This window comes from Musa acuminata, chromosome BXJ3-5, assembly GCF_036884655.1.
Source record: "Musa acuminata AAA Group cultivar baxijiao chromosome BXJ3-5, Cavendish_Baxijiao_AAA, whole genome shotgun sequence".
NCBI lineage: Eukaryota > Viridiplantae > Streptophyta > Magnoliopsida > Zingiberales > Musaceae > Musa > Musa acuminata.
This window is the reverse complement of record NC_088353.1, coordinates 5,499,872-5,514,979: the sequence shown is the minus strand read 5'-3', so window position 1 is coordinate 5,514,979 and position 15,108 is coordinate 5,499,872. Positions and strand designations below refer to the sequence as shown.

At 37.7% G+C, this 15,108-nt stretch overlaps 1 protein-coding gene across 1 annotated transcript; it reads right to left on the bottom strand.

Moving 5' to 3' along the window:
* Nucleotides 1-5,147: 5,147 nt before the first annotated feature.
* On the bottom strand, nucleotides 5,148-7,028 carry LOC135637993 (MDIS1-interacting receptor like kinase 2-like). Its single transcript, XM_065150910.1, has 2 exons — nucleotides 5,788-7,028; nucleotides 5,148-5,644 (listed from the first exon to the last, which is right to left on the bottom strand). Exons 1-2 carry the CDS (start codon nucleotides 6,986-6,988, stop codon nucleotides 5,283-5,285), a joined length of 1,563 nt encoding a protein of 520 aa, XP_065006982.1. The 5' UTR covers nucleotides 6,989-7,028; the 3' UTR covers nucleotides 5,148-5,282.
* Between the last annotated feature and the right edge of the window lie 8,080 nt (nucleotides 7,029-15,108).

Sequence of the window (15,108 nt, the reverse complement as noted above, 5' to 3'; positions counted from 1 at the left end):
ACCTTTTATAAAAGGTTGCTAAGTATTCATTGCACTAGAAAAAGATAAGGATTCATACATAATGTCAAAATTATAATAGACATATTATTTTTAGATTATATCACCCATGATAATCTCCCGTCCAAATATGAGCGATAATGAATGAAATTGTATGGACAAACTAAGATTTCAATCGAATCTATATTTATCTTATGGTTGAATTATTACATAACATTACAGGCATGTCTATATCATCTTATCGGAATCAAACCCACGAAATATGGTTAAAGTTAGTCCAAATCTCGTCCACCCTAGTCAAATAAGCAAGTTGTACATGAACAAAAACAAAATGTCGTCCAACTTTTGTTCGGTGACTTTGCATGAGCCATCTGATACACCCACATTGATTTGTCATAATTAAGCTAGCTAGCTTTGATATGAGAAGCATACGTTAAAAAAAAAAATCAGTACAAATTATGTTGGATAGAAATTGAAGTCTTGAGGCTATATATATTTTGTTATGATCAAGACATCCAAAATTGTGGATCTCAAGATCTTTACTATACACATTAGCAAAGCCTCATCAAAACTCCAAGATTACAATATCTAATTTTTTAAGATTGATAAGTATTTTTAAAAATTATAATTATATTTAAATTAGTTCGAGGAGTACTAATTAAATTGAAAGTCTTTGTGAATTAAAATTTATTCATATAAATACACATTGAGTTTTAGGGTTTTGGTAAAAGGGAGAAATAGAGGCAAGACACTTTGGGTGTTTCTATTTGACTATGATCTGGGCACTATCAATGGGGATTAAACATTTGCATCCATTAAAAACTAGTTTTTTTCTAAGTCTTGATAGAACAAGATATGTATTATCTAGATTTTGTCACGAAGAGATAGCATAACCAAAGCTGTCATTACTAAAAAAATATCTGTTCTAATATATGACCTTAGTTATATATATATTGCTTTAAGAAAAAAATTATTTTAAAAATATTCTTTTATAAGCATATGAACCGCACGAATCTTAGTTTTATTTGAGATATGCAAGCATATTAGATTGAGTCATTTCCCTTAGCCAATCTGGTGAGAGTCTACCAAGAGCAGACAAAAGCTTAGATCGAAAGTCTTGGATGATTGGTGTATATTTAAAGATATTGACCTTACCGACAACTCAATGCATGTCTTCTCATAAGATCTAAATGATTGATTCGCATGGCTTTCGTACTATGAGAATAGTATTGATATTGACGTTATCGATATCTCAATGCATTCTTGTCATAAGACCTAAATGATTGATTCGCATGGCTTTTGTACTATGAGAATAGTATTTTTTAGATACTGTGTCGAGGCAAATCTATATGACTTTGGACATGTGAAAAGAGTTCAAGATTTAATTATTTGTCATATAATAAGAAAAAGTAGTTCGGTATGAGGCTTCCGCCAATGCGAATTGACGTTAAGATGGCATCTAATGCTCCTTTGTTAAGGTAAAACTAACACGAACTTTTGCATAGACAACAACGACTACAGGTGCTGCTTTCCCACATGGAGTCTATATATATATATATATATATATATATATATATATATATATCTCACTCCTACCAAATCCATTGTCTTACCTCAGGAGACTTACACGACAGTACATCACACTGTCCCATGCTGAAATGAATGGTTGACAAAGTGGAGAGAGATCAGCGTGCGGTGAATCCTGTTGCCATGGTATGCACGTTTTCTAGATTCGTTCTGTACTCGGCGTATCAATTTTCTTTGTGCTTACAGATTCTCTTCCAGTATTCGAAGTCATAATCGATCTCAGTAAACTCTTCCATCATAGAAAGTCTATGTGAGAGCGCCATCATCTAACATTCAACGGTTGGTATAGTAGAAATTAAGTGGTGAGTCCTATGCCGTGTTATGCACGCTGTTGTAATGTCATTTCATATATTCAAATTCTTCGAGTTGAATCTCTATTTACAAAAGAATAAAAGAAAACATGCGGAGAGATCGGTGTTTGGTGAATCCAACGTTGTGATAGATGAGCAGAGCATTGAGTTGCTCTGCTTCCAGTTCTTCGTGGTTGTATATACAAGTTGCTATATTAGCTATGGACAAACATTTGCAGCCAATTACTTGATGGCACACAACTCAGTGGATACGTGCTGCATCGTTGGACGACACACCGGAGTGAAATCTTGACCACCGTAGAGACTGCGCCTGAAACTTCAGCCGGAGGAAGTGGAAGATGTGGGTCGAGCATCTCTCTCATCGCGCTACCTTCATCATGATAGCTAGAGATGAGATCGCCTGGATGTCTCCCAGTAGAACCTCAAGCGTCACGACTCCAAAGCCACTGAATACCATTGCATTGCACTGCATGATAAGCAGATAAGATTTTCTCAAGGCAGTTGAGGAAATCTCTAAACAGTTGAGAAAAATCCTCCATGATGAATGTGTATAACCTCCCTGCTGAATGTGTATAAATAGCTATCAAGAGTTCACTATCAAAATGAACTAGACAATTACATCTTATACATTTCATAGTTTCTTCTACAATTTTTATTTTTCTATATTCTTCGTTTAATTTTTATCATGGTATCAGATTTCTATCTTTCTATCTTTCTATACACATGGTTATATCCTCTCCACCATAAGTCTGATGTTTCCATAGTATTTACCAACTTTCGAAAGTTGGTCGAGAATTTTTTTCAATCTTCCATTAAAACAGTTTACTCTGATGGCGGAGGCGAATATCAAGCCCTCGCATCCTGTCTCTCTGCTTGTGGTATATAACACATCAAGTCAGCCCCATATACTCCCAAGTTGGTTGGCTCTGTCGAACGCAAACATCGGCATATCGTTGAAACTAGTCTCTCCCTTCTACATCAAGCATCTATGCCACCACCTTTTTTGTCAGTAGCTTTTCAAACTGCAGTTTATCTTATTAATCGTATGCTCACTCCAGTCTTACAATACCAGTCACCATTTGAAAATTTGTTCCACAAGCTTCCAAACCTTCATAAACTCAAAGTTTTTGGTTGTTTATGTTATCCATGGCTTCGTCCCTATGCGTCACATAAGCTAACACCACGTTCTAAGCCTTGCACTTTTATTGGCTACTCTCTTGAACACAATGCTTTTCGAGGCCAGTGAACCCACTACAATCACTCAAGCTTAAAAATCTTCTCACTGGCGTAAAGCCATGTGTGACGAATATGATGCTCTCATCCATAACTCTACATGGACCTTAGTACCCTTTCATCACACACAAAATATCATCGAGTGTAAATGGGTCTTTCGAATTAAGCGGAACCCAGACGGAACCGTTGCTAGATATAAAGCACGTTTAGTCGCCAAAGGGTTTCATCAACGACCTGGTGTCGATTTCACAAAGACATTTAGTCCCGTTGTTAAACCTACAACAATCCGTCTTATCCTGAGTTTGGCCATCTCAAAGGGCTATCACATACGACAATTGGATGTTAACAATGCCTTTTTACAGGGGACACTTACTGAAGATGTTTTTATGCAGCAACCTCCTGGTTTCGTTCATCCTCAATATCCGAGGCAAGTTTGCAAACTTCAAAAAGCTATTTATGGACTTCGTCAAGCTCGAAGGGCTTGGTATAACGAGCTTGGCTCATTTTTAACCTCAATTGGCTTTATCAATTCCAAGTATGATACCTCGTTATTCATTTGCCAGCACAATGGAAGCATAATATATCTTTTAGTATATGTGGATGATATTATTGTCATAGGAAATGATCCTTTGAAGACTCAGGCATTTCTAAAGCACTTGGCCGATCGATTTTCCCTCAAAGATCTAGGAACTTTAAGCTACTTTTTGGGAGTGGAAGCAACATTTACACCTTCAGGTCTATTCCTTTCACAAAGAAAGTATATTCAAGATTTATTATCAAAGACAAACATGCAGGATGCGAAAGAGGTTACAACTCCTCTCTCCACCAGTGAATCACTTAAATTATGTGATGGAAGTCCTACTACAGATTCGACTAAATATCGATAAGTCCTTGGCTCCTTACAGTACTTGGCTCTCACTCGTCCAGATATTTCATTTGCCGTCAATAAATTATCGTAATTCATGCATCGACCATCTACTACGCATTGGTCTACGGTTAAACGAATTTTGCAGTATCTTAAAGGGACTCTTAATCATAGCATTTTTCTTCGTAAAAATACTTCACTCCATCTCCATGCCTTTGCTGATGCTGATTGGGCAGGAAACTTTGATGATAGAACATCTACGTCAGGATACATTGTCTTCCTTGGTGCTACTCTAATTAGTTGGAGTTCTAAAAAACAAAAGACGGTTGCAAGATCTACAACTGAAGCTGAATATCGTGTCATCGCCACCGCCGCTGCTGAACTCAATTGGGTCACAAATCTGTTCAAGGAACTCAACGTCAACTCCACAGTTATTCCTACAATATATTGTGATAATATTGGAGCTGCCTACTTATGTGCTAATCCAGTGTTCCATTCCCGTATGAAACACATAGCCATTGACTTCCGCTTCGTACGAGATTAAGTTGTCAGACATCAACTCCGTGTTTCTCACGTACATACAGCTGATCAACTAGCAGACACACTCACAAAGCCTCTCGTCCGTAAACTTTTTTCATCGGCATCCTAGATGGAAGCTCAATCTTGCGGGGGCATGATAAGCAGAAAAGATTTCCTCAAGGCAGTTGAGGAAATCTCTAAACAGTTGAGAAAAATCCTCCATTATGAATGTGTATAACCTTCTTGCTGAGTGTGTATAAATAGCTATCAAGAGTATATTACTCTAAGCAGCATAGCAATCCAATATGCTAAGCCGTGAGAATAGAAAGCTCATTGCTCTGATTCGTGGAAATGGTGTAGGAGATTTCATTTGATAATATTTAATGGATGCATGAGCTATTGATTACGTAACGAAATCACTAAAGCAAACAACACAAACAAATCTGCCGGTTCCTGCGAATGAATTCCTACTCTTCGGTCGGCCCTCTGTCATGCCTCCGTAGCAGAGCAGTCGTGGTGGGCAGGTACACATCAGAAACCAATCATCCCTCAGCCTTCATTTAATTTTCTTCACAAATTCTCAAGAAACATATAGTACAAGAAAATCAAAATTTTCAAGCGTCCAAGATTTAGAAAAGAGATCGATTACCATCCGATGCTTTTATTAAACACGCTGAAGAATGAAACCACTAATAAAGCAAGCCATACGGAAACAAAGTCTACCGATTCTGACCAAAAGAAGCATCGGGGCACAGAGGAGTGCATATAGATCATATCTCCACGTTCATCAAGTCAGAAAACTTCAATGCATCAATAGATCGGAGGCTTGGTGGGGGTGTTCTGACCACGCATAACTTGTCGGAGACCTGTTTCATTGTCGGGCGTGATTCAGGGTGGTTGTCCACGCTACGAAGAGCCAAGCTCAAAATTGCAACTACTTCATCCGCAACTTGACCCTCCGGAACGGGTAGACGTCGGTCCAATACGTCTTTCACAAAGCTATCGTTGATCGGTGAAGACGACAGAATGGAAATGAGCACTTCTCCATACTCTCCCATCAGTAACTCCAGCGTCACCACTCCGAAACTGTACACGTCGCATTGGGTGGTCACTCTCATTGTATATGCAAGCTCTGCAGACAGCAAGAGCCAATGATCAAACCGCCAATCCATAGATATCTCCTCCAAGATATAATTTGAATATGTTCACAATTGCAAGTATTCTTAATTTGCACAAACTACGAGATCTGAGAGAGAGAGAGAGAGAGAAACTCACCTGGTGCTAAGTAACCCCGTGTGCCTGCAAGCATGGTCCAATTTGATGAATCCGGATTCAGTAGTCGAGCAATTCCAAAGTCGGAAACACAAGCCTTGAATTCGGAATCAAGTAGGATGTTGTTGCTGGTAATATCTCGATGAACGATGGGTGGTGTGCAGTCATGATGCATGTAGGATAAAGCGCAGGCGACATCCTTCACGATGGTCACCCTCTTCACCCAGTCCAATTCAGCTGCAGTCTCGCTTCGGAGGACAGATCCCAGACTTCCTCTCTCCATGTACTCGTACACCAGAAATTTGCGTCGGGGAGAGGAGCAGAACCCGTAAAGCTTGACGATATTGCGATGTCGAATTTGAGTAAGAGTTTGTATCTCAGTTTGAAAGGGTTGCTCGTCGCTTGTACCTTCAGTGTCTGGTAGATGAATCTTCTTCACCGCTAGCAGTTCCCCACTTGCTAACTCTGCTCTGTAGACACTGCCGTATGCACCGCTTCCGATACAGTACTTGGCATCGAAATCTTCGGTGGCTTCGATGATGTCCTTGTATACGTCTCTTCCATCAAAATTCAATATAGAGAATGCACCTTCTTTGATGTGATTATCATCGACCGGTACTGCCGGCTTCTTTCTCTTGTGCAATTGAAAAGCAGCTGCAGTGAATACAAACAAGAGAAGGAAGACGACGACGGAAGGAATGATGGCTATTACAACCACTTTGTGGCGCTTGCTTCGGTCATCTTTCGTTGGAGTACCGAGTGTAACACACGGAGGCAATCCTCGAACAACTCCACACAGATCATTGTTATGGGCAAACCACTCCGCCGGGGCTCTTCGGAAAGCTGGGCTATCAGGAACAGGGCCGTCCAGTTCATTGTAGGATACATCTACGGTAGACAAGCTCGTCATATACGTTAGCGAAGATGGAAGATGACCCGACAAGGAATTATGCGATAGATTCAGGATTTGCAGCATCACCAATTTGCTGAGTTGGGATGGAATCTCCCCTGTTAGTGAGTTGTGGCTGACGTCAAACGTGTCTTGAAGGACCACCAGATTACCAATGGCCAAAGGAATGGTTCCACGGAAGTTGTTGTTGTTAAGCTTCAACGATCGGAGTTTCCTGCAGTTGCCTAATTGATCTGGGAATCTTCCTGCCAAGTTGTTGGACGAGAGATCAAGTAGTTCAAGATTGGACAGCATTCCAAACTCCGAAGGCACCTGGCCGACGAGTTGGTTGTTGCCCAAGTTCAGATTGTATAGAAGGGTTAAGCTGCCGAAGCTCTTTGGGATCTCTCCTTGTAGGTAGTTGCCCGAGAGGTCCAGCCCTTGCAGTTTCGTCAACTGCCCAAACTCGGTGGGTATGACTCCGGTGATGTTGTTATTTGAGATTCTGAAGAGCGTCAGATTGTGCCATCTTGCCCAGTCTGGTGAGAGCGTACCGGAGAATAGATTGGAGCTCAAATCCATATAAGAAAGATGGGGATACACTCCGAGACATTGAGATACATCTCCGGTGAGTTGGTTGTGTTCAAGACGGACCCTTTCTAGTGTCGTACAATTTTTCAAGGTCGTGGGAATGGGACCTTCGAAATTGTTCATTTGAAGAATGAGGAATTGTAGGGCTCCACCTTTACATATATCTTGGGGTAAATAGCCAGAGAAGCTATTATTTGACAACACTAGGTATGTCAGTCCATGAATGTTATTGATCTCCGTAGGCAAAGGTCCGGACAATAGATTATTGTATACACCTAGTTTTATGAGTTTAGTCATATTTCCTATAGAGGACGGGACGGGACCTGACAGTAGATTTTTGAAGAGTGCCAGATCAGTAAGTTCAATTAGATTCCCAATCTCGAAAGGAATAAAACCGGATAATTGATTATCCAAAAGATAAAGAATATTTAATTTAGTCAAGTTTCCTATAGAGGAAGGGATGGGACCCGTCAAAAGATTCGTTGAGAGTATGAGATCAGTAACTTCAATTAGATTTCCAATCTCAAGAGGAATAAAATCAGACAATTGATTATCCCAAAGGTAAAGGATTTTTAATTTGGTCATATTTCCTATAGAGGAAGGAATGGGACCACTCAAAAAGTTTTTCGAGAGTGAGAGATTAGTAACTTCAATTAGATTTCCAATCTCAAAAGGAATAAAACCAGACAATTGATTATCCCAAAGGCTAAGTCTCTCTAATCTAGTAATGTTTCCTATAGAAAAAGGAATTGAATTGGTTAATAGGTTTTCTGACAAGTTGAGATCGGTAACCTCAACTAGATTTCCAATCTCAAAAGGGATAGGACCTGAGAGTTTATTTCTCTGTAGCCAAAAAAATTGCAGTTTGGTTAGGTTTCCAAAAGAAGAGATAACCCCACCTGTTAGATTATTATCGGCGATTGATAGGTAAACGAGATTAACTAGATTTTCAAATCCTCGAGGGATGACACCAGTTAATTGATTTTGGTAAAGATCTAAGTGATAGAGCTTTGTCAAATTTCCTAAACTAGATGGGATCGAACCAGATAGCCTATTAACCCCAATATCCAAATACATCAACTCCTGAAACCTCCCTACCTCCTTAGGAATGACACCCACAAGCTTATTATCTTTCAGGTGCAAGGACATAAGGCCGGTGAGGTTGCAAAGAGATGGAGGTATAGCACCAACCATTTGATTATGGCTAAGACTCAGGAATCGAAGCTCTTTCATGGAGCCCATCCCAACTGGGATTTTGCTTGTGAACTGATTGCTAGTGAGATCAAGAGATACGAGACTGGAGAGAGCAGAGATGGCCGGAGGAATTACCCCACTGAACTGATTGTAGGAAAGATTGAGATGGAGGAGCGATCCCAAAGTCGAAAAGTCAAGAGCATCAAGTGGCCCTGCCAAGCCCATGCTCGGCAAGGATATCTCGGTGATCGCCGAACGCCCTCTACCTGCGACGGGGTAATTGCAAGTAACTCCGGTCCAATTGCAAGGACTAGAATTGAGGTTCCAAGATCTAAGGGATTGATGACTCCGAAGAGTGGCTTTCCAGTGGAGCAACGCCCTCCCTTGGGATCCAAGTGAAGCTTTGACAAGAGGAACACGGGGAAGCAATAGCAGCAGCAGCAGCAAAGTGGCACAAAGCAAAGTTTTGTGAAGCTGAGATGCCATACAGCAAGACAAGAAGGCAAAGATGTGTTTTTCTGTTGCATGGTCGTTGAGCAAAGAGATCAGGTATTTATAAGGGGATACACATCAATGAGTGCATCTCAATATTATTGACCAATTCTCTCACTGCATGCATGCTTCGGTCACCAGAATTCAACAACTATGACTCAAAATTCCATTGGTCATGACATCTAGTGCTATGCATGCCGCTTAAGACTTTTTCTCTGCTACCATTTTTTGTCTTTGGCATGCAAATTACTTTTTTTTTGTACTCTTATTAAACTAATCTTACAGCGATGTCATAAGTTTACCGAAAAGTCTACGATACAAGAGATGATGTGGTGATTACTATGCCGTGTAATGTATGGTATCGTACTGTCTACTAAGTTGGAGAGATCAATCGTGTGATGGATCTCAAGTCATGTTAGACGTGCCACTCTTTCCACATTAATTCTCTTTAGAGTAGCTTTTTTTTCATTGTGTAAAACATAAAACGTTGCTATATTAGCAATCGAGAGGATAAGTAAGAGAGGAAAAAAGATATTTTAGATAAGAATTTTGATAGTTTTGTATTTTACTATATCAGCAATTAAGTTGATAAGCCATGAGAGGACGACATCTATGTTAATTATATGCGTCCCCTTTGATCACCAATTTTTCTTTCTTTTTCTAAAGATATATATATATATATATATATATATATATATCACATGATTATACCTCCCAGGTTAAGTCAACTCAACCATATCAACTTGGATGAATTTTTTAAGAAGGTTGCTCAGTGAATTGTGAGAAGAAGATGAGGATTCATAAGCAATGTCCAAATTATAATAAAGATATATTATTTTTAGATTATATTAATTTTGTCCAAATATGAGTAGTAACGAATGAGATTGTCAAGACGAGCTATGATTTCAATCGAACCTATATTTGTTTTATGGTCAAATTATTAGATAATATTATAGATATAGCGATATTATCTTGTTGGAATCAGAACCATGGCGTTGGAGCATACCTTGCGAATCTCGTCCACCCTAGTCAAATAAGCAAGTTGTAGGGAAACAAAAACAAATGTCACCTAACTATTGTTCGGTGACTTTGCATGAGCCATCTGACACACCCACATTGATTTGTCACAATTAAGCTAGCTAGCTTTGATATGAGAAGCCTAAGGTAAAAATAAAGAATCAGTACAAATGATGTTTTAAGGCTATTTTTTTATGATCAAGACATCCAAAATTCTGGATCTCAAGAACTTTACTATAAAGTCTCATCACAACTTCAAATATTATAATTTCTGATTTATTAGGATTGATAAGTATTTTAAAAAATTATAATTATATATAAATTAATTTGAGGAGTTCTAATTAAATTAAAAATCTTTGTGAATTAAAATTTATTTATATAAATACACATTAAGTTTCAGGGTTATGATAAACGAGAGATATAGAGACAAGACACTTTTGGGTGTTTGACTATGATCTGGACAGAGATTAAACATTGATATATATTAGTTATCTAAGCTATGTTACAATGATGTCCTTGCATATGTCTCTTCCAACAAAATTGAATGTACAGAATGGCACCTCCTTTGATGTGATTATTATCAACAGGTAAATAGTCATGAATATAAACAAGAGATGGAAGAAGACCATAGAAACAATGATTGCTACTATTATAATAATTTGTGGCTCTTGCTTTGATCGTCTTGTTATAATAATAAGTCATGCAAGGATAACAAAGGCACAATTATAATGATAAATAGTCTAACATTTTAAAGAAAAACGAAGCAGATATGTTATTATTTTATCCAGGATCTTATAGCAAGTGGAACTATAGCAATAAAATATTACGGAACAGATGAACAACTTACGAATATCCTCACCAAGTCACTTCCACTTCAAAACCATGTTTATTTCATGTCGTAAATCAATGTATATAACTATGAATCAGGGAAGAGTATTGAGAATTGATTCATAGTAGTTATCTGGGTAATTACCATGTTCTTAGTAGTTTTAAGGAGTTCTAATTAAATTAAAAATCTTTGTGAATTAAAATTTATTTATATAAATACACATTAAGTTTGAGGGTTATGATAAACTATAGATATCGAGACAAGACACTTTTGGGTGTTTGACTATGATCTGGACAGAGATTAAACATTGATATATATTAGTTATCTAATCTATGTTACAATGATGTCCTTTCATATGTCTCTTCCAACAAAATTCAATGTACAGAATGGCACCTCCTTTGATGTGATTATTATCAACGGGTAAATAGTCATGAATATAAACAAGAGATGGAAGAAGACCATAGAAACAATGCTTGCTACTATTATAATAATTTTGTGGCTCTTGCGTCGTTTATAATAATAAGTCTGACAATCTAACACTTCAAAGAAGAACGAAGAATATAGAGATACATTATCATTTTATCTGAGATCTCGTAGCAAGTGGAGCTATAACAATGAAATATTACGGAACAGATTGAACAACTTAAGAATATCTTCACCAAGTCACTTCCATTTCAAAAGCATGTTTATTTCATATCGTAAATCAGTATATGTAATTATGAATCAAAGAAGAGTGCTGAGAATTGATTCATAATGGTTATCTGAGTAGTTATTATGTTCTGGATAGTTTTAAATATGTTTTAAGAAATGATCCATGATCTAGAAGTTATAAGATAATTCCTACATCTAACTCAATCATGGGTGATATGATCAAATAAGGTAATTATCACTAAGTCCTATAAATAGGATCATAGTTTAATGAAGCAAGATAGAAGAAGTATATACTTTGGAATATTATTCTACGTCAATCCTCTTGTTTAAATACTACATCGGTTTTCTTGATCAAAATAATTTTTTTTAATTGTATCATAGTATTCTATTTTTATCATTTCCTTAAGCTTTCATCCCCGATAAAGTCGTTTTTAATCGCAACAGGATCGTCCCCAAAAGGATTCTGTTTTTATTGTTTTTATCTTTTGATGTCGTTTCCTTTGACATCAAAAGAGATGAGCTCAGAGAGAGTGAAGATGGTGGGAGGGATCTGCCCGCTGAGCCTTGTGAACGTGAGATTGAGGCCGGTCAGTGATGCAAGGCGGAGAAGTTGAGAGTGTGGAGTGGCCCATCCAAACCCATGCTCGGCAGATTAACCTCGGTGATCACCCTGTGACGCCGGAGGCTGCAGGTTATGCCTCTCCAGCTGCTTGGGCTGGTGCTGAGGTTCAAATATCGAAGTGATTGTCGGCTTCTGAGGCTGGCTTTCCATTGAAGGAGCACTCGACCTTGCGATGCAAGCGAAGACGATGCCAGCTTCGGAGAAACTGAGAAGACAAGCAAGAGAAGAAGAAGGCGGTGGAGAGATTTCTGGGAGAAGAAAGATTCCATTGCTAGACACGCCAACTCTGTCACGCATATTCTTTTCCCTCTAATGTGGAACGATGATACGAGCGAATAATGCATATTCTTTTCCCTTATCCTTTTCTCTTTGACGACATGATCATTTTATATTTGTAGTAAACAGGGAGTTGGTAGTTTCCAATAGCAGCGTAGTCTCGAGGCACTGAATCAGACAACCATTGCATTGCATCATACGAACGCTATTCCTCCCTATTGCTTTAAATATTACTCTAAGCAGCATAGGAATCCCATATGCTAAGCGGTGAGAATAGGAAGCTCATTGCTCTGATTCGTGGAAATGGTGTAGGAGATTTCATTTGATAATATTTAATGGATGCATGAGCTATTGATTACGTAACGAAATCACTAAAGCACACAACACATATAAATCTGCTGGTTGCTGCGAATGAATTCCTACTCATCGGTCGGCTCTCTGTCATGCCTCCGTAGCAGAGCCGTCATGTTGGGCAGGCACAAATCAGAATCCAATCATCCCTCAGCCTTCATTTAATAACCTACACAAATTCTCAAGAAAGTGTAAATACAAGCAAATCAGAATCCAATCATCCCTCAGCCTTCATTTAATAACCGACACAAATTCTCAAGAAAGTGTAAAGCATATAGTACAAGCAAATCAAATTTTCAAGCGTCCAAGATTTGCATAACAAGGCAAAGATTACCAACCGATGCTTTTATTAAACACGCGGCAGAATGAAACCAATATGCTTTTATTAAACTCTGCTCTCTAGACTCTGCCAATATGCACCGCTTCCGAAATAGAATTTGGCAACGAAATCTTCGGTGGCTTCGATGATGCCCTTTTATACGTCTCTTTCATCAAAATTCAACATAGAGAAATAAAAATATATTATTATCAGCAGCTACCGTCTGCTTCTCTCTTATGGAATCGCAAGGCAGCTCCGATGAATATAAGCAAGAGAAATAAAAAGACGACGGCGCAATGATAGCTAGTAACTCAACAAATCACGTACAAATGTTTGAGATTAAAAACTTGTAAAGATCATTATGAAAATTTTGTTTCCACAAAAAGATATACCATCATATATATATATATATATATATATATATATATATATATATATATATATATATATATATATATATATATATATATATATATCACATGCTTATACCTCCCAGTCAAAGTAACTCAACCATACCAACTTGATGAATTTTTCTCGTTGTGTGAGAAGGAGATAAGGATTCATACATAATATCCAAATTATATTAGAGATATATTAATTTTGAATTATATCAGTCTTGTCAGAATGAATAAGATTATAAGAATAAATCAAGATTTCAATCGGACCCATATTTACCTGTCAAATTATTATATAGGCATGTCTACATCATCTTGTGAGAATCAGACCCACAGTATACGGTTTAAGTTACACCGTACATTAGAAATCTCGTCCACCCTAGTCAAATAAATAAGTTCTACATGAATAAAAGTAAAATGTAATCCAATATTTTCGGCAGAGTTGTAGATCTAAAGAGAGTTGAGAGAAAATTTTTTCAAGTTTATATAAGAGAGTGTGTAAGGGGAGTTATACTTATGCAAGGATAGCTCAAGAGTCTTACAATTGATCTGAATATAATTTTTTCTATGAATATAAGTGAGATTTGTTGGGCTATATTTAATCTTGCAACAACTTTTTGCTACGTTATTTGATTATTGATCTATATGATTTTTTTTTTGTTCTCTCCATCCTAATTAATAAATACTTATAAAAGTCTATTTCTTTCCTCATTCGACAATATTATACAACCAAGCCACTTATAAGGCATAATAATATATACAAATAATACCTAACAAGCCTCAAGAAAGAGGCCTAGGAAAAAAAAAAATCATGTGTTCGATCATATTTCTACAATACATCGGTTATTATCATGCCAAATCAACTACATCATTACTCGAGTTATATCGATGATCATTCTAACCATAAGTGGTTAGAGTGCCTCAACTATAAATTGTAAGTTTTTTTCTCTCTTCTCATGTTTCTACCCTTTAACCGTTCTATTTCAAACTCACATTGACCTAGTAATGGATCTCTATTAGAGTGCCTCAACTATAACAGAGATCCATTATTGATCTTTTCTTGCAAATACTTGGGGAGCACTTCACTGTTACTTTAAGGAGTTCCACCTCAACGGTTGAGCTCTACATATATAGCTTTGGAGACCTTTGGTCAGGTCACTCTACTTTCACATCGGGCTTGGATCTGACTGTGTTGTCTCAAACAGCTCATGATGATTGACTTTAGAGTAAAACTCCTCATCCCTTGTTTATTCATATTTTTTTATAATTTACTGATGGATTATTCCATGTCAGCCCTATCGATCACTATATGTCACCCCATCAGCCCTATGGATCAGCAAGATAAGAAGGCAAATATGTGTTTTTCTGTAGCATGGTCCTTGAGCAAAGAGATAAGGTATCTATTAGGGGATACACATCAATGAGTGCATCTCAATATTATTGACCAATTCTCTCACTGCATGCGTCCGTCACCAGAATTCCATCACTATGACTCAAAATTCCATTCTGATGATCATGACATCCAGTGGTATGCATGCCGCTTAGACATTTTTTCTGCTACCATTTTTTTGACTTTGGCATGCAAATTACCTTTTCACTACTCTTATTAAACGAATTATACAGCAATGCCACAAGTCTACGGTGAGGTATCGGATTCGAGATGATGTGCTGAATATTATGCCGTGGCCGTATAATGTA

Excerpts from the sequence above, each read along its gene's own strand:
- LOC135637993 (XM_065150910.1), bottom strand. The coding sequence starts at position 6,988 with ATGCTGTCCAATCTTGAACTACTTGATCTCTCGTCCAACAACTTGGCA. Across the intron at positions 5,645-5,787 it reads ACGGGGTTACTTAGCACCAG|AGCTTGCATATACAATGAGA; the intron begins GTGAGTTTCTCT and ends TGCTGTCTGCAG.